The following is a 21,232-nucleotide window of genomic DNA, read 5'->3' as shown; positions in this document are numbered from 1 at the left end:
ATGCTGGGGAAAATGGAAGGAAAAAGGAAGAGGGGCCAACCAAGGGCAAGATGGATGGATGGCATCCTTGAAGTGCCTGGCTTGACTCTGATGGAGCTGGGGGTGGCCACGGCTGACAGGGAGCTCTGACATGGGCTGTTCCAGGAGGTCACGAAGAGTCAGAAGTGACTGAATGAATAAACAACAAACAATATGCACCTTCATGGCAGAGTGGTGCTGAACTGGATGACTGTTGTGGTATCTATGACTCTACAATTGTATTCCTAGGAACTGGACAGCAGCTTAGGTCAAAAGGCAGGAAAGAGGCAAAAGCAGGGCGCGTGGGCCGGCTCCAGTGATTTAGGGCTCACAGGCCAAGGAAATGGGAAGGGTAGCCAGGGAGAGGGGGCTATGGAGGAGGAGGCTGGGTGAGGCCAGAGGCCGTGTTTCACCAGCTGCCAGCCCTGCAAATCCCCCACATGTTCCCTCCCTTGCGGGGCCCAGAGGGGGGAGTGAGAAGGGAATCTCCGGGCATTAAGCACCGGGACTCCAGCTAAGCCACTGCCCTTGGCTGCAGCGTAGCAGGTGCCGCGGGCATCTCTTCCAGGCCCTTTTGCTGACCGACCAACCAACCGACCCCCCGCTGGCACCATGTTTGCCAGCTCTTCCCGGGGGGGACCGTCCCCAGTGGGGCGGGGGGGTGCCGGTGGGGGTGGGGGCAAGTTCAGCGTGGACGAACTCTATGGCTTGCCCAAGAAGAGCAAAATCTCACGAGGGGAGAGCGTCCGGCAACGGTCAAGCCAAGCGGGCCAAGGTGGTACGACGGGCCGCGAAGGGCAGGCGCTGACCCCTGCCCAGATGCTGGAGGCGGCCAGGTGCCTGATGGAGAGACGGCGGGTGGAGAGCTACCTCCTGGAAGCCGGCCTCAGTCTCGAGGAGATGGAGATGAACCGGACTGCCATGAGATACAGGTACATGGGGCACATGGGCATTGGCTACTCAGGAGGGCAAGATGGTGGCCCAGCAACCAGGACAGGTGAGTTCCACAGGTGTTTCATGTGTTGCAATTGGGAGCCAGCTGTATTATTTTTCCAGAGGACTTCTCAATAGGTTGCTAGGTCTCATGAAGACTCGGGACCCGTCCACACAGCCATGTAACCCAGAATATCAAAGCAGGAAATCCTACAATATCTGCTTTGAAGTGGGCTATTTGAGTCCACACTGTCATATATTCTAGTTCAAAGCAGATATTGTGAGACTTCTTGCCTTGATATTTTGGTTTATATGGCTGTGTGGAAAGGCCTTCAGAAGAAGAGTGCTTCATCTCAAGCTTGATACTAAAGACAGGTGGGTTTTTACCTGAATGTGAGGACAAGTGAATTCAGCAGGTGTTTCACAGGTTGCAATTGGGAGACTGCCACATGTCTTTCCCAAAAGCATCTCCAATATATTTCCAGTTTTCATGGAAACTCAGGAAGGGAGTGTTGCAGCTTCATCTGGCTCTAAGGGACAGGTAGGTTTCAACCTGAATGTGAGAACAAGTGAGTTCTACAGGTGTTTCGCCTGTAGCAATTGTTTCGTTAGAAAGGACTCCAAACAAGTTGCCAGTCTTCATGGAAGCTTCGGAAATGAGTGCTTATATTAACTTGCATGAAGAAGACCAATAGATTTTAATGTTGACACAAGAAAGAACGGCTCATGCAGGTGTGATTCTCACCATTCATTGACCCTTCCATCGAGAACAGCCATGGGCAAACTTTCTAACTTGGTGGCCGCATGCTAGCACTCCTGTCTAGGAGGACTGGCTCCCCCATAATGGATGGAAGGGAGGGAGGGAGGGAGGAAGGAAGGAAGGAAGGAAGGAAGGAAGGAAGGAAGGAAGGGGAGGAGGAAGGAAAGAGAGAAGGAAGAACAAAAAGGAGGAAAGGAAGGACAGAAAGAGAAAGAGGGAGAGAGGGAAGGAAGGAAGGAGGAAAGAGAAAGGAAGGAAAGACAAAAGGGAAGGAAGGATGAAACAGTGGAATGGAAGGGAAGGAGGAAGGAAAGAAAGAAGGAAGGACAAAAGGAAGGGAAGGGAAGGATAAAAAGAGAAAGGGAGAGAGGGAAGGAAGGAAAGACAAAAGGGAGGGAAGGAAGGATGAAAGGGAAGGAGGAAAGAAAGAAAGAAGGAAGGACAAAAGGAAGGGAAGGGAAGGATAGAAGCAGAAAGGGAGAGAGGGAAGGAGGAAAGAGGGAAAGAAGGAAAGACAAAAGGGAGGGAGGGAGGGAGGGAAGGAAGTAAGGAAGGAAGGATGAAACGGTGGAAGGGGAGGGAAGGAGGAAGGAAAGAAGGAAGGAAGGAAGGAAAGAAGGAAGGAAGGCAAAAGGACAAAAGGAAGGGAAGTATAGAAGGAGAAAGGGAGAGAGGAAAGGAGGGAGGAAAGAGGGAAGGAAGGAAAGACAAAGGGGAAGGAAGAAACAGGAAGAGAAGGAAGGAAGGAAGGAAGGAAGGAGGAAGGAAAAAGAGAAGGAAGGAAGGATGAAAGGATGGAAGGAGAAAGAGGGAGGGAGGTAAGGAGGGGGAAAAAGTAAAAAAGGGAGAAAAGACAAAAGGGAGGGAACCATGAAAGGGTGGAAAGGAAGGCTGGAAGGAAGGAAGGGAAGGGGGAAGGAAAAAGAGAAGGAAGGAAGGATAGGATGGTGAGAGAGAGGGAGACCTGAGAAAAGAGCCCAAGGGCCCGGGGCCTGAGTTTGCCCACACCTGATCTAGAATAATGAGATTGCTTACCTGGCCATTACCAATGCATTTCTCAACTACACCTGTAAAACTTGGAAGAAAGTAATTTTGTTGACCAAATTAAGAAATGATTGGTTTAGTTCAGGTCTGAGCAATCTTCGGCCCTCCAGGTGTTTCGGACTTCAGTTTCCACAATTCCCACAATTCCTAACGGTTGTTAGGAATTGTGGGAATTGAAGTCCAAAACACCTGGAGGGCCCAAGTTTGCCCATGCCTGCCCGAAGACAAACGCCTCAAAGGGTTACCTTGGCAAGGTTTGTTCAGAGTGCTTTTGCCATTGCCTTCCTCTGTAGCTTGTTGGAGGTCAGCCTCGTTTCCATGGACACATGGACATCACACTGGCTCCCTTTCTGGTTTCTCACACCGGGTTTTGAGTCGGTTGCCTTCTCTGCTCCCACGCTCTTTGCCAGTCCTTTTACACTATAGGAACTTAACAACCTTCCAATGGAAACCGCTTCTTCTTGGTCTTCTGTGCCTCACATTTTCACACAGACCCGTATTTAGGTTACCGGGGATAGAAATCGGAACACAGTGACCCATTTGGGAAAGTTATGAGAATCTTAGTCTATTCTGCATCTTCAAAAGAAGGTCAAGAAGGAAACTTGAAGACTGTGCGTTGGAGGAGAAGGTGGATACGATCCCTTTAATCGAGAAGCCAAATCCCAGTTTGGATCAATGAATGCCTTGAGCATCAATGGCAAGAAGTTTAAGAAAAGGGTGTCTAGATGGGTCAGAGAAATTGGTTTCCAACCGTTCGAATTTTGTAGGGAAAGTTCAGACTTGAGTCAATGCTTTATGGATATTTTTCAACTATCCCTTTTCTTGGGTTGCTGTGAGTTTCCCAGGCTGACTGTCCATGTTCCAGAATCATTCTCTCCTGACATTTCTCTCACATCTATGGCAGGCATCTCATAGGTTGTGAAATCTGTTGGAAACTAGGCAAGTGGGGTGCATATATCTGTGGAATAATATCCAGAGTGAGAGAAAGAACTCTTGTCTTTGGAGGTAAATGTGGCTGTTGTAATTGGCCAGCTTGATTAGCATTGAAAAGCCTTGCAGCTTCAAAGCCTGCTGCTTCCTGCCTGGGGGAATCCTTTGTTGGGAGGTGTTCGTTGTTTCCCGTCTGGAATTCCCCTGTTTTTCCGAGTGTTGTCCTTTTTATATATCCATGGAATAATGTCCAGGGTGGGAGAAAGAACTCTCGTCTGTTGGAAACAGGTGTAACTGTTGCAATTGGCCAGCTTGGTTAGCATTGAATAGCCTTGCAGCTTCAAAGCCTGCTGCTTCCTGCCTGGGGGAATCCTTTGTTGGGAGGTGTTCATTGTTTCCTGTCTGGAATTCCCCTGTTTTTCTGAGTGTTGTTCTTTTTATATATCCATGGAATAATGTCCAGGGTAGGAGAAAGAATTCTCATCTTTTGGAGATAGGTGTAACTGTTGCAATTGGCCAGCTTGGTTAGCACTGAAAAGCCTTGCAGCTTCAAAACCTGCTGCTTCCTGCCTGGGGGAATCCTTTGTTGGGAGGTGTTCGCTGGCCCTGATTGTTTCCTGTCTGGAATTCCCCTGTTTTTCTGAGTGTTGTTCTTTATATATCTGTGGAATAATATCCAAGGTGGGAGAAAGAACTCTAGTCCGTTTGAGGCAAGTGTGACTGCTGCAATTGGCCAGCTTGATTATAGAATCATAGAGTTGGAAGAGACCTCGTGGGCCATCCAGTCCAACCCCCTGACAAGAAGCAGGAAAATCGCATCGAATAGCCTTACAGCTTCAAAGACTGGCTGCTTCCTGCCTGGGGGAATCCTTTGTTGGGAGGAATCCTTCCTTCCCAGGCTGAAAACAGCTGGCCTTTGAAGCTGCAGGGCTATTCAATACTAATCAAGCTGTCCAATTGCAACACTCACACTTGCCTCAAACAGACAAGAGTTCTTTGTCCCACCCTGGACATTATTCCATGGATATATAAACCCCACTTGCCTAGTTTCCAACAGACCCCACATCCTCTTAGGAAGCGTGCCATTGATGTGGATGCTCCTTACTTATTTACATAGGTGATCCCTCGTAGTCCAGGGATGATGGTTCTCCAAGTGTAGTGTCTTGGTGTCGTGTCCGTAGATGACTGTGGGTTCTTGATCCGCATGTTCGCCACAGTGAAAACATCAGTTTCCAGGTGGAAGGCAGTCCTGATCAGGGTTGGCTTGATGCTTCTTCCTCTTGACACATTTCTGTCTTTCACCCTCCTTTCGTGCCTCTTCAAATTCCACAGCACTGCTGGTCACAGCCGACCTCCAGGAAGAGCGCTCAAGGGCCAGAGCTTCCCAGTTCTCAGAGTCTATGCCACAGGTTTTAAGGCTGGCTTTGAGCCCATCCTTAAATCTCTTTTAATGTCCCCCAACATCACGTTTTCCGTTCTTGAGTTGGGAGTAGAGTAACTGTTTTGGGTGATTAGGCATTCAGATAACGTGGCATTCAGTCCAGTAGAGTTGATGGCATAGGAGCATCACTTCAGTGCTGGTGGTCTTTGCTTCTTACAGCACACTGACATTTGTCTGCCTGCTTCCCAAGAAATTTGCAGGATTTTTCGGAGGCAGTGCTGATGGAATCGTTCCAAGAGTTGAGTGTGACATCTGTAGACAGTCCACGTTTCGCAGGCGTATAGCAGAATTGAGAGGACAATAGCTTTATAAACGAGCAACTTACTTACTTGCTTGCTTACTTACTTAGGCGATCCGTCGTTGGCCAAGTAGGATAGTCTTCCAGGATCAGTGTTCTGGTGGGTCCGTAGGTGACTCTGCAGCCCTATTCTTGCTCTGCATCTTCTTCCGCAGTGAGGGCATTGGTTTCCAGGTGGAAGGCGGTCTCGGTCAGGGTTGGCTTGATGTGCCTTCCTCTTAGCACGTTTCTCTCTTTCGCCCTCCATTCGTGCCTTTCAAATTCTGCAGCACTGCTGGTCACAGCTGACCTCCAGCTGGAGCACTCAAGGGCCAGGGCTTCCCAGTTCTCAGTGTCTATGCCAGAGTTTTTAAGGTTGGTTTTGAGCCCATTTTTAAATATCCTTTCCTGCCCACCAACACTCCATTTTCCGTTCTTGAGTTTGGAATAGAGCAACTGCTTTGGGAGATGGTGGTCAGGCATCCAGACAATGTGGCCGGTCCAGCACAGTTGATGGCAGAAGACCATTGCTTCAATGCTTGTGGTCTTAGCTTTTTCCAGCATGCTGACATTTGTCCGCCTGTCTTCCCAAGAGATTTGCAGAATTTTCCGGGGACAGCGCTGATGGAATCGTTCCAGAAGTTGCATGTGATGTCTGTAGACAGTCCACGTTTCGCAGGCATACAGCAGGGTTGGTAGGACAATAACTTTATAAACAAGCACCTTGGTCTCCCTACAGATGTCCCGGTCCTCAAACACTCTCTGCTTCATTCAGAAAAATGCTGCACTCGCATAGCTCAGGCGGTGTTGTATTTCAGTGTCGATGTTGACTTTGGTGGAGAGGTGGCTGCCAAGGTAGCGGAAATAGTCAACATGTTCTAATGTTACACCATTAAGCTGTATCTCTGGCATTGGAAAGGGATTGGCTGGTGTCTGCTGGAACAGCACTTTGGCTTTCTCGATGTTCAATGACAGGTTGAGCTTTTCGTATGCTTCTGCGAAGTTCAGTGTATTGTCTCTAAACAACTTCTGTGAACTGGGTTGTTGTAGGTTTTTCCGGGCTATATGGCCATGTTCTGGAGGCAATTTTTCTCCTGACGTTTCGCCTGCATCTATGGCAAGCATCCTCAGAGGTAGTGAGGTCTGTGAAGTTGTTTAGAGTGGCTTGCACCTTGGTCACCCTACGGATGTCATTCCACAGGTATATAAAGCTCAATTTTCTAGTTTCCAACAGACTTCATAACTTCTGAGGGTGACCGCCATAGATGTGGGTGAAATGTTAGGAGAGAATGCTTCTGGAGCATAAACATACAGCCCGGAAAACTCACAGCAAGCCAGTGATTCCAGCCATGAATCACATCCTTTTTCTTTTCCCATCACAGGGTGAGAAAGTGGTGGGTTGACCTCTTCCGTGATGTGAGATTTAGCAAGACCATACCTGATTGCATCTTGATTTCTGTTCAACCAAAGTGCCTTTGAATCCAGATCTTTTCTGGTGTGGGATCAACTTGGAAGAATTCAGAAACTTGAAAGAATTCAGAGAGAGAGAGAGAGAGAGACTTCCCGGCTAAATATTCTGCGGGGTATTTCTTGCCATTGCCCTTGTTCCTTTAATAGTCTTCCCGCTCATCTGCCAAGATCGGAGGAAGGCATGCATATCAACCTGCTTCCTTTTCTCTCTCCTGAGTTGATAAGATAATATGGATATAAAAGCATCTTTTGCCATAATAATTTCATAAGCCTGCCTGATCCCTGAGAAAAGTTGCATGCGAGGGAGTGATTTCCTGTTGCCGGCAATGGTTTATCGTGACTGCAGAGCTGTGCGAGATCCGTCCCGGTTTCCCTGTACATGCCCTTCTCTCGGTGGGCTTCTCCCACCTTTGACGCGGCAGCTCCTTTCACGTTTTTAATGACATTCAAGCAACTTTAAACAAAAATAATAATTGGCGTTGACTCAGTTATTCCAAAAACTAGCATATGGAGTAGGAAATCTCAACTAGAAAATGAGTTTCTGTCCTACGCAAGAGAACTGTGGACCCAAGGCCCTTCCATACAGTCCTGTATCGCAGAATATCAAGGCAGAAAGTCCACAGTATCTGCTTTGAAATGGGTTATCTGAGGGCCCGTAGTTGACTGTGGAGCCCTATTCTTGATTTGCATCTTTCCCCACAGTGAGGGCATTGGTTTCCAGGTGGAAGGCGGTCTCGGTCGGGGTTGGCTTGATGCGCCTTCCTCTAGGCACGTTCCCCTTTTACACCCTCCATCCGTGTCTCTTCAAATTCTGCAGCACTGCTGGTCACAGCTGACCTCCAGCTGGAGAGCTCAAGGGTCAGGCCTTCCCAGTTCTCAGTGTCTATGCCAGAGTTTTTAAGGTTGGCTTTGAGCCCATCTTTCAATCTCTTTTCCTGTCCTCCAACATTCCGTTTTCCGTTCTTGAGTTCGGAGGAGAGCAACCTCTTTGGGAGACGGTGGTCGGGCATCCAGACAACGTGGCCGGCCCAGCGGAGTTGATGGCGGAGGACCATTGCTTCAATGCTGGTGGTCTTTGCTTTTTCCAGTCTGCTTGTCTTCCCAAGAGATTTGCAGGATTTTCCGGAGGCAACACTGATGAAATTATTCCAGGAGTTGCATGTGACATCTGTAGACATTCCACGTTCCACAGGTATATAGCAGGGTTGGGAGGACAATAGCTCTATAAACAAGCACCTTGGTATCCCTATGGAACACTCTCTGCTTCATTCGGAAAAAGCTGCACTCGCAGAGCAGTATACGGTAGACTCCTGCAGAGATGAGAGGATCCCTCTTGTCCTTTGCTGAATGTAGCATTTGTTGGATTTTATTAGTGTTGGATTTTCTCTAGCATGTTTAGTTGCTGATCATTTCCTTTGTTTGCTGTGTGCCATAGAAAATAATAGGAAAGGGTTATGGGAAGGGCAGTGGGCGAGGTCACGCAAATTCCACACCAATGGAGAGAGTAAGGAACACTGGGATGCCTGTGGTGGAGGAAAACACATAAAATCTAGGATGAAATTGTCCCCATATGAAAGCCTTCACTTGGGTAGTGAGCAGGATTGGGTTTGTGGAGGACATTGGCAGGGCTCTTGGACATGCTCATGGTACTCACTACAACCTGCAATGTCATTGAAGGGAGGGCCATTGGTATCTCCTGAGTGGTGGGAGTTATAGATGTTTGTGGAGGCAGGAGCTTGTGTGTGTAAGTCAGTGCTTCTCAACCTTCCTAATGCAGCGACCCCTTAATACAGTTCCTCATGTTGCGGTGACCCCCAACCATAACATTATTTTCGTTGCTACTTCATAGCTGTAATTTTGCTCCTGTAATAAATCATAATGTAAATAGCTAATATGCAGGATGTATTGCCATTCACAGGACCAATTTGGCACACATACCCAATATGCCCAAACTGAATACTGATGGGGTTGGGGGGGGGGGATTGATTTTGTCATTTGGGAGTTGTAGTTGCTGGGATTTATAGTTAACCTACAATCAAAGAGCATTTAGAACTCCACCAACGATGGAATTGAACCAATTGTAGCACAGAGAACTCCCATGACCAATGAAAAATACTGGAAGGGTTTGGTGGGCATTGATCTTGTGTTTTGGAGTTGTAGTTCACCTACATCCAGAGAGCACTGTGGATTCAAACAATGATGGATCTGGTATGAATACTCAATATGCCCAAATGTGAATGTTGGTGGAGTTTGGAGGAAATAGACATTGACATTTGGGAGTTGTCGTTGCTGGGATTTATAGTTTGCCTGCAATCAAAGAGCATTCCGAACTCCACGAGAGTTGGAATGGAAGCAAACTTGGCACACAGAACTCCCCTGACTGGCAGAAAATACTGGAAGGGTTTGATGGGCATTGACCTTGAATTTTGGAGTTGTAGTTCACCTCCATCCAGAGAGCACTGTGGACTCAAACAATGATGGATCTGGACCAAACTTGGCACGAATTCCCAATATGCCCAATGTGAACACTGGTGGAGTTTGGGGAAAATATACCTTGACATTTGGGAGTTGTAGTTTCTGGGATTTATAGTTCACCTACAATCAAAGAGCATTTAGAACTCCACCAAAGATGGAATTGAACCAATTGTAGCACAGAGAACTCCCATGACCAATGGAAAATACTGGGTTTGGTGGGTATTGACGTTGAGTTTTGGAGTTGTGGTTCACCTCCATCCAGAGAGCACTGTGGACTCAAACAATGATGGATCTGGACCAAACTTGGCACGGATACTCAATATGTTCAAATGTGAACACTGGTGGAGTTTGGGGAAAATAGACATTGACATTTGGGAGTTGTAGTTGCTGGGATTTATAGTTCACCTACAATCAAAGAGCATTCGGAACCCCAGCAACGATAGAATTGGGCCAAACTTCCCACACAGAAACCCCATGCCTTGAAGGTACTCGCTGGCAGTTTTGGAGTTGTAGTTCACCTCCATCCAGAAAGCACTGTGGACTCAAACAATGATGGATCTGGACCAAACTTGGCACGGATACTCAATATGCCCAAATGTGAACACTGGTGGAGTTTGGGGAAAATAGACCTTGACATTTGGGAGTTGTAATTGCTGGGATTTATAGTTCACCTACAATCAAAGAGCATTCTGAACCCCACCAATGATAGAATTGGGCCAAACTTCCCACACAGAAACCCCATGCCTTGAAGGCACTCATGGCGTGAGCCTCCCTCCAACCTCGTGTACTCGCCCGCACATGCGCACCACACTGCCATGCGCAGAGCATGCCTGCTCTCCCCTCCCTGTGCGGAGTCTCAGAAACATCCCTCCCCTTGGCTGAGAGGCCAATCTCTACAAAGGAGAGCTTTTGGTGGGCAGATTCGCCGTCTTTTTCCAAAAAGGAAGAGAAGGACAGGCGGAGAGATATTCAGCATTCTCTGAAAAGAGTTCCTAAGACTATTAGAAATATAGGTTTTTAAATATGGTGCCAGTTTTCCTCCTATCAGCAATAGTTTTTGAGATCGTTAGCATATGCCACCTACCAGTCTTCACCTGCTCAACCATAGAAAACCATGATAACCATATATAGGAAACTAGAGCTGATGCAATCTCTCCAATGTCTTTTTTTCTGAATCAGCACCCCAAATAACCCCAGGATTATAGTAGTTAAGGCATTGCATATCCTCTTTACATATCATACGGGCATATCCTTGATATTTTCTGCCTTTCCTTAGCCCGCGTCTCTATGTTTACACATTACCATCTTAAAGAATATCAGAGTGCCCTAATCCATATAATCTCTATATAGGAAGCACACAAGGATCCAGAGGAGAATATGTCCCTGGGCATTACTATATATAGCCGCATCCATTACAGTCGTAATGGGAAATATCGATTTAGAAAGCCCAATCAATGGCAAATAAAATGCAGAGAGCTCTCTCAGTCAATCTCATTAATAACATCAGCCATTCACAAAAACACTCGTTGCTGGAAACACAACCATCTGTGCTGGGTAAACCAACGGACATGTGTAGCGGGATTGAAAAAAGGACCTTCAGCTTTGCAACCTCTTGATGAATTGAAACTCAATGGTCTCTTTTTTTGCGGTCTCCTAATATCAATAATAGAGCCTCTGGTGGTGCACTGGGTTAAACCGCAGAGCTGCTGAACTTGCTGACCGAAAAGTTGCAGGTTTGAATCCGGGGAGCGGAGTGAGTTCCCGGTGTTTGCCCCAGCTTCTGCCAACCTAGCAGTTCCAAAACATGCAAATGTGAGTAGATCAATAGGTACAGCTCCGGCGGGAAGGTAACAGCACTCCATGAAGTCATGCTGGCCACATGACCTTGGAGGTGTCTATGGACAACCCCCAGTGTCGGATATGACTGGACTTAATGTCAGGGGAAAACCTTTACCTAATATCAGTAAGGGGATACTCCTGGGAGGCTGAGCCAAATACTGTACCTCTTTTTTTCCTCAATTCCCCCTCTCAAAATAGTCACTGGAAATGATATTGTGTCACATTCAGTCTCCACTGATTCCTCAGGGGAGTATGCTTGCTGCATCAATGTTCAACATGTACACAAATGCCATTGCCATTGCCAGAAGGGACAAAGAGTTTTATCTAGGCTGACGATTGTGCCATCAGCGCTCAAGCAGGGAGCTTTGAGATGGTTGAACAGAAGCTCTTCGAAGCTCTAGGTACTCTTACTGCCTATTACAGGGAAAACCAGCTGATCTCTAATCCATCTAAAACACAAATATGTGCTTTTCGTCTTAAGAACAGATAAGCGTCCCGAGCTCTGAGGATGACCTGGGAAGGAATCCCACGGGAGCATTGCAGCGCACCCGAATACCTGGGAGTCACTCTGGACCATTCTCTGACCTGCAAGAAGCACTGCCTGAACATCATGCAAAAAGTGGGTGCTAGAAACAATATCATACGAAAGCTGACTGGCACAACCTGGGGATCACAACCAGATACAGTGAAGACATCTGCCCTTGCGCTATGCTACTCTGCTGCTGAGTATGCATGCCCAGTGTGGAATATATCTCACCACGCTAAAACAGTGGATGTGGCTCTCAATGAGACATGCCACATTATCACAGGGTGTCTGCTCCCTACACCACTGGAGAAACTACACTATTTAGATGGTATTGTACCACCTGACATCCACCGGGAAGTAGCAGCCAATAGTGAAAGGACCAAGGCAGTGACATCTCCAGCCCACTCCCTGTTTGGGTATCAGCCAGCACGCCAATGCCTTAAATCAAGAAAGAGTTTTCTAAGATCTACAGAGACACTCGCTGGAACACCTCAGCAAGCGAGAGTCCAAAAGTGGCAGGCTCAAACCCAGAACCTCAACCAATGGCTGATACCAAATGAGAGACTCCCCCCTGGCCACACAGAGGACTGGGCAACTTGGAAGGCGCTGAACAGACTGCGCTCTGGCACCACAAGATGCAGATCCAACCTTAAGAAATGGGGCCACAAAGTGGAATCCACGACATGCATGTGTGGAGAAGAGCAAACCACAGACCACCTGCTGCAATGCAACCCAAGCCCTGCCACATTTACAATGGAGGACCTTCTTGCGGCAACACCAGAGGCACTCCAAGTGGCCAGATACTGGTCAAAGGACATTTAATCAACTACCAAGCTTGCAAACTTTGTGTTTTCTTTCTTTGTTTGTTTGTTTGTTTGTTTTTAATGCAATACAACTGTTTGGTTCGCTCTTGACACAATAAATAAATAAATGCCACTGATCCCTAATCCATCTAAAACACAGACTTGTGCTTTCCACCTTAAGGACAGACAAGCATCTCGAGCTCTGAGGATTACCTGGGAAGGAATCCCACTGGAGCATTGCAGCACATCCAAATATTTATTTATTTATTTGGGCCTTTGATATCCCGTTCTTCTCTACCTCCGTGGAGGGACTCAGAACGGCTTACAACAGCAAAAATTCAATGCTATACAATATAATCACATTTTCAAACAGCATGCATAATAAATAAAATAAAAACATATGTAAAAAACAGTTTGCCAAGTTTAAACATCATCTAACTCAATCCAAGTTTAAACATCATCCAACTCAGTCCAATAACTCTTAGTGTTTACCAGTTCAGTCCATCTAATCTGTGATTGCCTGATTCCATAGCCAGGATTTCAGTTGCTTCCTGAAGGTCAGGAGGGAGGGGCAGACCTAACCTACCTGGGGAGAGAGTTCCATAGCTGGGGGACCACCACAGAGAAGGCCCTGTGTCTCATTCCCACCAAGTGCTACTGCGAAGGTGGTGGGAGCGAGAGTACGACCTCTCCAAAAGATCTTAAAGTCCTTGATGGTTTATAGAGGAAGATACGTTCGGACAGGTAAACTGGACTGGAACTGTTTAGGGTTTTATAGGTTAAAACCAGCACTTTGAATTGTGCTTGGAAGCTAATTGGCATCCAGTGGAGCTGGTGTAACTAGGGAGTTGTGCACTCCTGTGAGCAACCTGGCTGCCGAGCATTAGAGTAGTTGGAGCTTCCGGGCAGTCTTCAGACTGCCCAGAAGCTCCAATAGGCTACTACAACGCACTCTAAGTGGGGAAGTTGTTCATTCCCCATGTAGAGTACGTTGCAGTAGTCTATTCAGGATGTAACCAGAGCATGGACCACCATAGCCAAGTCAGATGCAAATACCTGAGATTCACTCTGGACCGTATTCTGACTTACAAGAAGCACTGTTTGACTATCAAGCAAAAAGTGGGCATTAGACATAATATCATACAAAAGCTGACTGGAACAACCTGGGAATCACAACCAGACACAGTGAAGACATCTGCCCTTGCGCTTTGCTACTCTGTTGCTGAGTATGCAGACCAAGTATGGAATACATCTCACCACGCTAAAACAGTGGATGTGGCTCTTAATGAGGCATGCCGCATTATCACAGGATGTCAACGCCCAACACAATTGGAGAAAATATACTGTTTAGCCCATATTGCACCACTTGACATCTGCTGGTGTTAAGTGGTGTTTTCTTGGTGTCTCTAAGAGGAGACAACGTTGCCATAAGGCTTGGATTCCTGTCTCAGCTCTCAAATTCCTTTGTTTGCCTATGTTCCTGGAAAGGTTCATAGACTCATAGAATCAAAGAGTTGTAAGAGACCTCATGGGCAATCCAGTCCAACCCCCTGCCAAGAAGCAGGAATATTGCATTCAAATCACCCCTGACAGATGGCCATCCAGCCCCTGTTTAAAAGCGTCCAAAGAAGGAGCCTCCACCACACTCCGGGGCAGGGAGTTCCACTGCTGAACGGCTCTCACAGTCAGGAAGTTCTTCCTCATGTTCAGATGGAATCTCCTCTCTTGTAGTTTGAAGCCATTGTTCCATGTCCTAGTCTTCAGGGAAGCAGAAAACAAGCTTGCTCCCTCCTCCTCCCTGTGGCTTCCTCTCACATATTTATACATGGCTATCATATCTCCTCTCAGCCTTCTCTTCTTCAGGCTAAACATGCGCAGCTCCTTAAGCCGCTCCTCATAGGGCTTGTTCTCCAGACCCTTGATCATTTGAGTCGCCCTCCTCTGGATACATTCCAGCTTGTCAATATCTCTTAGAATCATAGAATCAAAGAGTTGGAAGAGACCTCATGGGCCATCCAGTCCAACCCCCTGCCAAGAAGCAGGAATATTGCATTCAAATCACCCCTGACAAATGGCCATCCAGCCTCTGTTTAAAAGCTTCCAAAGAAGGAGCCTCCACCACACTCCGGGGCAGAGAGTTCCACTGCTGAACGGCTCTCACAGTCAGGAAGTTCTTCCTAATGTTCAGATGGAATCTCCTCTCTTGTAGTTTGAAGCCATTGTTCCGCGTCCTAGTCTCCAAGGAAGCAGAAAACAAGCTTGCTCCCTCCTCCCTGTGGCTTCCTCTCACATATTTATACATGGCTATCATATCTCCTCTCAGCCTTCTCTTCTTCAGGCTAAACATGCCCAGTTCCCTAAGCCGCTCCTCATAGGGCTTGTTCTCCAGACCCTTGATCATTTTAGTCGCCCTCCTCTGGACACATTCCAGCTTGTCAATATCTCTCTTGAATTGTGGTGCCCAGAATTGGACACAGTATTCCAGGTGTGGTCTAACCAAAGCAGAATAGAGGGGTAGCATGACTTCCCTAGATCTAGACACTATGCTCCTATTAATGCAGGCCAAAATCCCATTGGCTTTTTTTGCCATCGCATCACATCTTGTAAAAAGGTCCTGTTTTCATGCTCATAGGTTTATGCCTGTGATTTTGACTCTCGTGACTTCTTGTACTTTGCAATTTTTGGACTGCTGCTATTTTGTATATAGATTGCTGCTATTTTGTATTTCCTACTCTCTGCTCTTTTGGGAAATACTCTTTCCCCCCTTTGTACATGCTTCCCTTCATAAACTGCTGTAGTCATAATACTGGACTCTGGTGTGGTGCTGTGTGAAAAGGGGTCTCACTAATAATAATAATAATAATAATAATAATAATAATAATAATAATACTTTATTTATACCCCGCCACTATCTCCCCAAGGGGACTCAGTGCGGCTTACCTGAGGCCAACAACACATCAGTAAAACAGCAAAGCAGTAAGCAAATAAAGCAATACAATTAATATAACTCACATAGTAACACACAAAAATTTAAAACCTTATGGCCAGGCCAGATGTAATAGATTAAAATTTTAAAATAAACACTGGGCATGAACAGAGGTAGGATGTATCTAAGCAGGAGGGTTTTAAGGGATAATATAGGGAGAGCAACCCAACGGGTAGGTAAGGTGCTTCTGAGGACATTTTGCAGGGAAATTAGAGTTACAAGCTGGGTAGATGCGGGGAATGCCGTGGATGTAGTGTACCTGGATTTCAGGAAGGCCTTCGACAAGGTCCCCCATGACCTTCTGGCAAACAAACTAGTCCAATGTGGGCTAGGCAAAAGTACAGTGAGGTGGACCTGTAATTGGTTAAATGGATGAACCCAGAGGGTGATTCTCCCCAAGGCTTCCTCTTCATCTTGGAAAGAAGTGATAAGTGGAGTGGCGCAGGGTTCCGTCCTGGGCCCGGTCCTGTTCAACATCTTTATTAATGACTTAGATGAAGGGTTAGAAGGCAGGATCATCAAGTTTGCAGACGGGACCAAATTGGGAGGGATAGCCAAGACTCCAGAGGACAGGAGCAGGATTCAAAACGATCTTGACAGATTAGAGAGATGATTGGCCAAAACTAACAAAATGAAGTTCAACAGTGACAAATGCAAGATACTCCACTTAGGCAGAAAAAACGAAATGCAAAGATACAGAATGGGGGATGCCTGGCTTGAGAACAGTATGTGTGAAAAAGATCTTGGAGTCCTCGTGAACAACAAGTTGAACATGAGCCAACAATGTAATGTGACGGCAAAAAAATCCAATGGGATTTTGGCCTGCATCAAGAGGAGCATAGTGTCTAGATCCAGGGAAGTAATGCTACCCCTCTATTCCACTTTGGTTAGACCACACCTGGAATATTGTGTCCAATTCTGGGCACCACAATTCAAGAGAGATATTGACAAGCTGGAATGTGTCCAGAGGAGGGTGACTAAAATGATCAAGGGTCTGGAGAACAAGCCCTATGAGGAGCGGCTTAAGGAGCTGGGCATGTTTAGCCTGAAGAAGAGAAGGCTGAGAGGAGATATGATAGCCATGGATAAATATGTGAGAGGAAGCCACAGGGAGGAGGGAGCAAGCTTGTTTTCTGCTTCCCTGGAGACTAGGACGTGGAACAATGGCTTCAAAATACAAGAAAGGAGATTCCATCTGAACACGAGGAAGAACTTCCTGACTGTAAGAGCCGTTCAGCAGTGGAACTCTCTGCCCCGGAGTGTGGTGGAGGCTCCTTCTTTGGAAGCTTTTAAACAGAGGCTGGATGGCCATCTGTCAGGGGTGATTTGAATGCAATATTCCTGCTTCTTGGCAGAATGGGGTTGGACTGGATGGCCCAGGAGGTCTCTTCCAACTCTTTGATTCTATGATTCTATGAATTGGTCAGAGCAGGGCACTGTTTCCTTTATTCAGGGAAGGCACACTAGAACAACCACATTTTCAGACTCCTCCTAAAGACTGCCAATGTGGGGGCTTGTCTAATATCCTTGGGGAGTGAGTTCCTGAGTCGGGGGCCACCACCGAGAAGGCCCTCTCCCTCGTCCCCACCAATTGTGCCTGCGAAGGGGGCGGGAGCGAGAGCAGGGCCTCTCCAGATGATCAAAGAGATTGCGTGGATTCGTAAACAAAAATGTGGTCATACAGGTAGACGGGTCCCAAACTGTTCAGGGCTTTGTAGGTAAGAACCTGCACCTTGAATTGCAACCGGAAAATGAACGGCAGCCAATGGAGCTCCTCAAGGCTAGAATGCAGCAGTTGGCTACTATCAGGAAAGACGGCATATGACTTTTTGTCTGGCTTGTTGTTCATTCCATAACGCAACCCAGACGGCAACACTGTCAGCTTTTTAGCATTCGCTGTTATTCATTTGTTTTAAGAGTACAATCCATACATTTGTGTTTCCTCTCTGGGCGGAATAGACACAAAAGCGTGCCAGCCGTTGGAAAACAGGATTACAGACGCTTTCCCACCTGTAGCAGCCAAATCAAACAAGAATCAAGCAGCAGGAAAATCAGAAGCGACAGGCAGGCAAACAATCGAAAGCCAATAAGGATTTCTCAAAGTGTCATTTTGATACCGGTTTCTCTGGCTGACGAAGAGCTATTTAGAGTCTACGGGGGAATATTGTCCCGCTAATCCCATTTGCCTCCCAAGTACCACATTATTCCATTAGCCCTTTAGTTAGTAACTTCCAGTGGCTGGTTTTGTAGTAGTAATTCTTTTCGACTTAGCAGGTAGATATTTATTCTGCTTTCCATCTGCACTACAATTCCCTAAGGATATACTGGATGGGTAGATTTGGAGATTTTCCTCCAGTGGTGGGAAGCAGGTTGCTTTTCTTCATTGGATTGTGGCTTCCTGGAAATTAGCATGGGACATTTTGGGAGAAATTGAGTCTCCGCATCTTTGGATTGTTTTGTCTTAACTGTTTGTTTACAAAGAAGTACAAACAAGTGACAAAGGGCTGGAATTTAGGGATGTTATTAACCTATGTGCAGGGCAATATATTTTTTAATGCTCATGTTATCTATTTGCCATGACTCCAAGAGAATAGCATGTCCCATCCTAAGGTTCTGGCCCAAGTTACCTATCCGAACGTATCTCCGCCTATGAACTCACCAGGACTTTAAGATCCTCTGGGGAGGCCCTGCTCTCGATCCCGCCTGCATCACAGGCACGTTTGGCGGGGACGAGGGACAGGGCCTTCTCAGTGGTGGCCCCTCGGCTGTGGAACGCCCTTCCCATGGACATTAGATCAGCCCCCTCGTTAATGGTGTTTCGAAGAAAACTAAAAACCTGGCTATTTGAACAGGCGTTCGGATAAGCAGTGCAATGAATATAATGAATATAGGAAAACGGAATTACGGATGACAAGTTGGATCACGATTCCAGTTACGAGATTTTAATGTGTTGTTTATTGATGTTAATTACTTAGTATACTACGGTGTTAATTGTTTTTAAATAATGCATGTTGTTAGCACTGAATTTTTGCTCTTATTGTTAACCGTGTTGAGTCGCCTACGGGCTGAGAAACTGCGGTATGCAAATAAAGTAAATAAGTAAATAAATAAATAAATAAATAAGGTTATAGTAGAGATTTATTTTAACCTAGCTTGGGTGTTGTTGTTTGCTTCCAACTCTTTGGGTTGTTGCTTCCAACTCTTTGTGACCTTCTGGACCAGCTCATGCCAGAGCTCCCTGTAGGCCGTCACCACCCCCAGCTCCTTTAGACTCAAGTCAGTCACTTCAAGGATGCCATCCCTCCATCTTGCCCTTGGTTGGCCCCTCTTCCTTTTTCCTTCCATTTTCCCCAATGTCATTCTCTTCTCCAAGCTTTCCTATCTTCTCATGATGTGGCCAAAATGCTTCATCTTTGTCTCTAATATCCTTCCCTCCAATGAGCAGTTGGGCTTTATTTCCTGAAGTATGGACTGGTTGGATCTTCTTGCAGTCCAAGGCACTCTCAGAACTTTCCTCCAGAACCACAATTCAAAAGCATCTCTCTTCCTTCACTCAGTCTTCCTTATGGTCCAGCTCTCACATCCATAGGTTACTACAAGGAATACCATTGCTTTGACTATTTGGATCTTCGTTACTAGTGTGATGTCTCTACTCTTCACTATTTTATCGAGATGGGTCCTTGCTCTCCTCCCAAGAAGGAAACGTCTTCTGATTTCCTGGCCACAGTCTGCATCTGCAGTAATCTTCGTGCCTAGAAATACAAGGAGGAGCTTGAAGACGTGGTTGTTCCAGTGTGCCTTCCCGGAATAATGATCCCATAGCACTTCGTCCCTCCAAAGTTGTTATATTCTTAGGTCTGCTCGTATGTCTTTCCACAAAAACCACTTTCACCTTTTCGTCCAGGCCTCAGCCCTATTTCCAATTTTAATTTTTACATTTGGCCTTCCCACAGTTTTAATTGTATGTTGTCTTATTGATAATGTTATATGTTTATCGTCTATGTTTTTATTTTAATTGCTTGTATTGTTGTGATTATTGCTTGTATTGTTGTGTTGGGCTCGGCCTCATGTAAGCCGTACCGAGTCCCTTGGGGAAATGGTAGCGGGGTACAAATAAAGTGTTGTTGTTGTTATTATTATTATTATTATTATTACAAAGTCTGTCCCTTCCTCTACATTTTCTCCCTCAATTTGCCAGTTCTCAATCAGTCTTGTTGCCAGAATCTTGGTTTCTGTGGTGTTTCACTGCAACTCAGCTTTTTGCACTTACTTCTTCCACTTTGGTTAGAAGGCTCCTCAGCCATCAAAGTGGTATCATCTGCATATCTAAGGCTGTTAATGTTTCTTCCAGCCATTTTAACCCCAGCCTTGCATTTGTCAAGCCCTACACGCCGCATGATGTGTTCTGCATACAAGTTGAATAGGTTGGGTGAGAGTAGACAGCCATGCCATACTCCTTTCCCAATCTTGAACCAGTCTGCTGTTCCATGGTCAGTTCTTACTGTTGCTACTTGGTTGTTATACAGATTCCTCAGGAGACAGGCAAGGAGGCTTGATCTCCACATACCACCAAACTTGGGTACCCAGAGTTTTTTTTTAATTTTACAAAATGCATAAGGTGTGTGTGAACGACGACTCACATCGTGTCAGGTTAACCCCCTGAAACTCCATCAGTACTTTGTCATGCTGGGCAGTTTTGTTCTAGATGCATCATCAGTGTGGTCCATGTGTTCTCTGTCTGCAGGATGAACTACAGCTCCCACCATGGTGGGTATGTCCCCTCAGACCTCTCCCGTAGGTTCAGTTGGTCATGGGGGTTCTGTGTGCCAAGTTTGGTCCAGATCCATCATCAGTGGTGATTACAGTGTCTCTGGATGTAAGTAAGTGAACTACAACTCCCAGAAAGAAAGGTCAGTGCCTCCCAGAAAATCTAAGATGAAATTATTCCTGAATGAAAGCCTTCACTTGGGTGGTGGGCAGTATTGTGTTTGTGGAGTACACTGGCAGAGATTGTACATGTTTATGGCACTCGCTACTTGCAGTGTCATTAGAGGGAGGGCATTTGGTGGCTTCTCAGTGGTGGGGATCATAGCTGTTTGTGGAAGTGGGAGCCTCTCTGTGAAAGTGGACACCCCAGCCACACACACACACAGAGATATTTTCACTTTTATTATGGATATAAATAGACAGAGATGGAGATGGAGAAGGGAATGGAGATTGGAGATTGAGATGGAGATGGAGAAGGGGATGGAGATGGAGAATGGGATAGAGATGGAGATGGAGAAGGGGGTGGAGATGGAGATGGAGAAGGGGATGGAGATGGAGAAGGGGATGGAGAAGGAGGTGGAGATGGAGAAGGGAATGGAGATTGGAGATTGAGATGGAGATGGAGATGGAGATGGAGATGGAGATGGAGAAGGGGGTGGAGATGGAGATGGAGATGGAGAAGGGGATGGAGAAGGAGGTGGAGGTGGAGATGGAGAAGGGAATGGAGATTGGAGATTGAGATGGAGATGGAGAAGGGGTGGAGATGGAGAATGGGATAGAGATGGAGATGGAGAAGGGGGTGGAGATGGGGATGGAGAAGGGGATGGAGAAGGAGGTGGAGATGGAGATGGAGAAGGGGGTGGAGGTGGAGAAGGGGGTGGAGATGGAGATGGAGATGAAGATGGAGAATACCCTAAAGGCATCAGATCCTGTTTGATCCTGGATGCTAAGCAGGGTTCACCC

The 21,232-nt window shown here is 46.5% G+C and overlaps 2 protein-coding genes across 3 annotated transcripts in view; one reads left to right on the top strand and one right to left on the bottom strand.

Moving 5' to 3' along the window:
- CNTROB (centrobin, centriole duplication and spindle assembly protein) overlaps nt 1-21,232 on the bottom strand; it is a 144,537-nt gene that overhangs the window by 86,022 nt on the left and 37,283 nt on the right. The window lies entirely within an intron of this gene.
- KCNAB3 (potassium voltage-gated channel subfamily A regulatory beta subunit 3) overlaps nt 498-21,232 on the top strand; it is an 88,113-nt gene continuing 67,378 nt past the window's right edge. Inside the window, exon 1 of one of the 2 annotated variants that reach the window (XM_067469720.1) lies at nt 498-950. In XM_067469720.1, coding sequence (XP_067325821.1) covers nt 631-950 — 320 coding nt within the window. In that variant the 5' untranslated portion in view covers nt 498-630. The remainder of the gene's footprint in view (nt 951-21,232) is intronic. The other variant, XM_067469721.1, reaches the window with a different exon arrangement.

Source organism: Anolis sagrei, chromosome 6, assembly GCF_037176765.1.
Source record: "Anolis sagrei isolate rAnoSag1 chromosome 6, rAnoSag1.mat, whole genome shotgun sequence".
NCBI classification, from domain to species: domain Eukaryota; kingdom Metazoa; phylum Chordata; class Lepidosauria; order Squamata; family Dactyloidae; genus Anolis; species Anolis sagrei.
The sequence above is the reverse complement of the archived record's forward strand: the minus strand, read 5'-3'. Positions and strand labels throughout refer to the sequence as shown.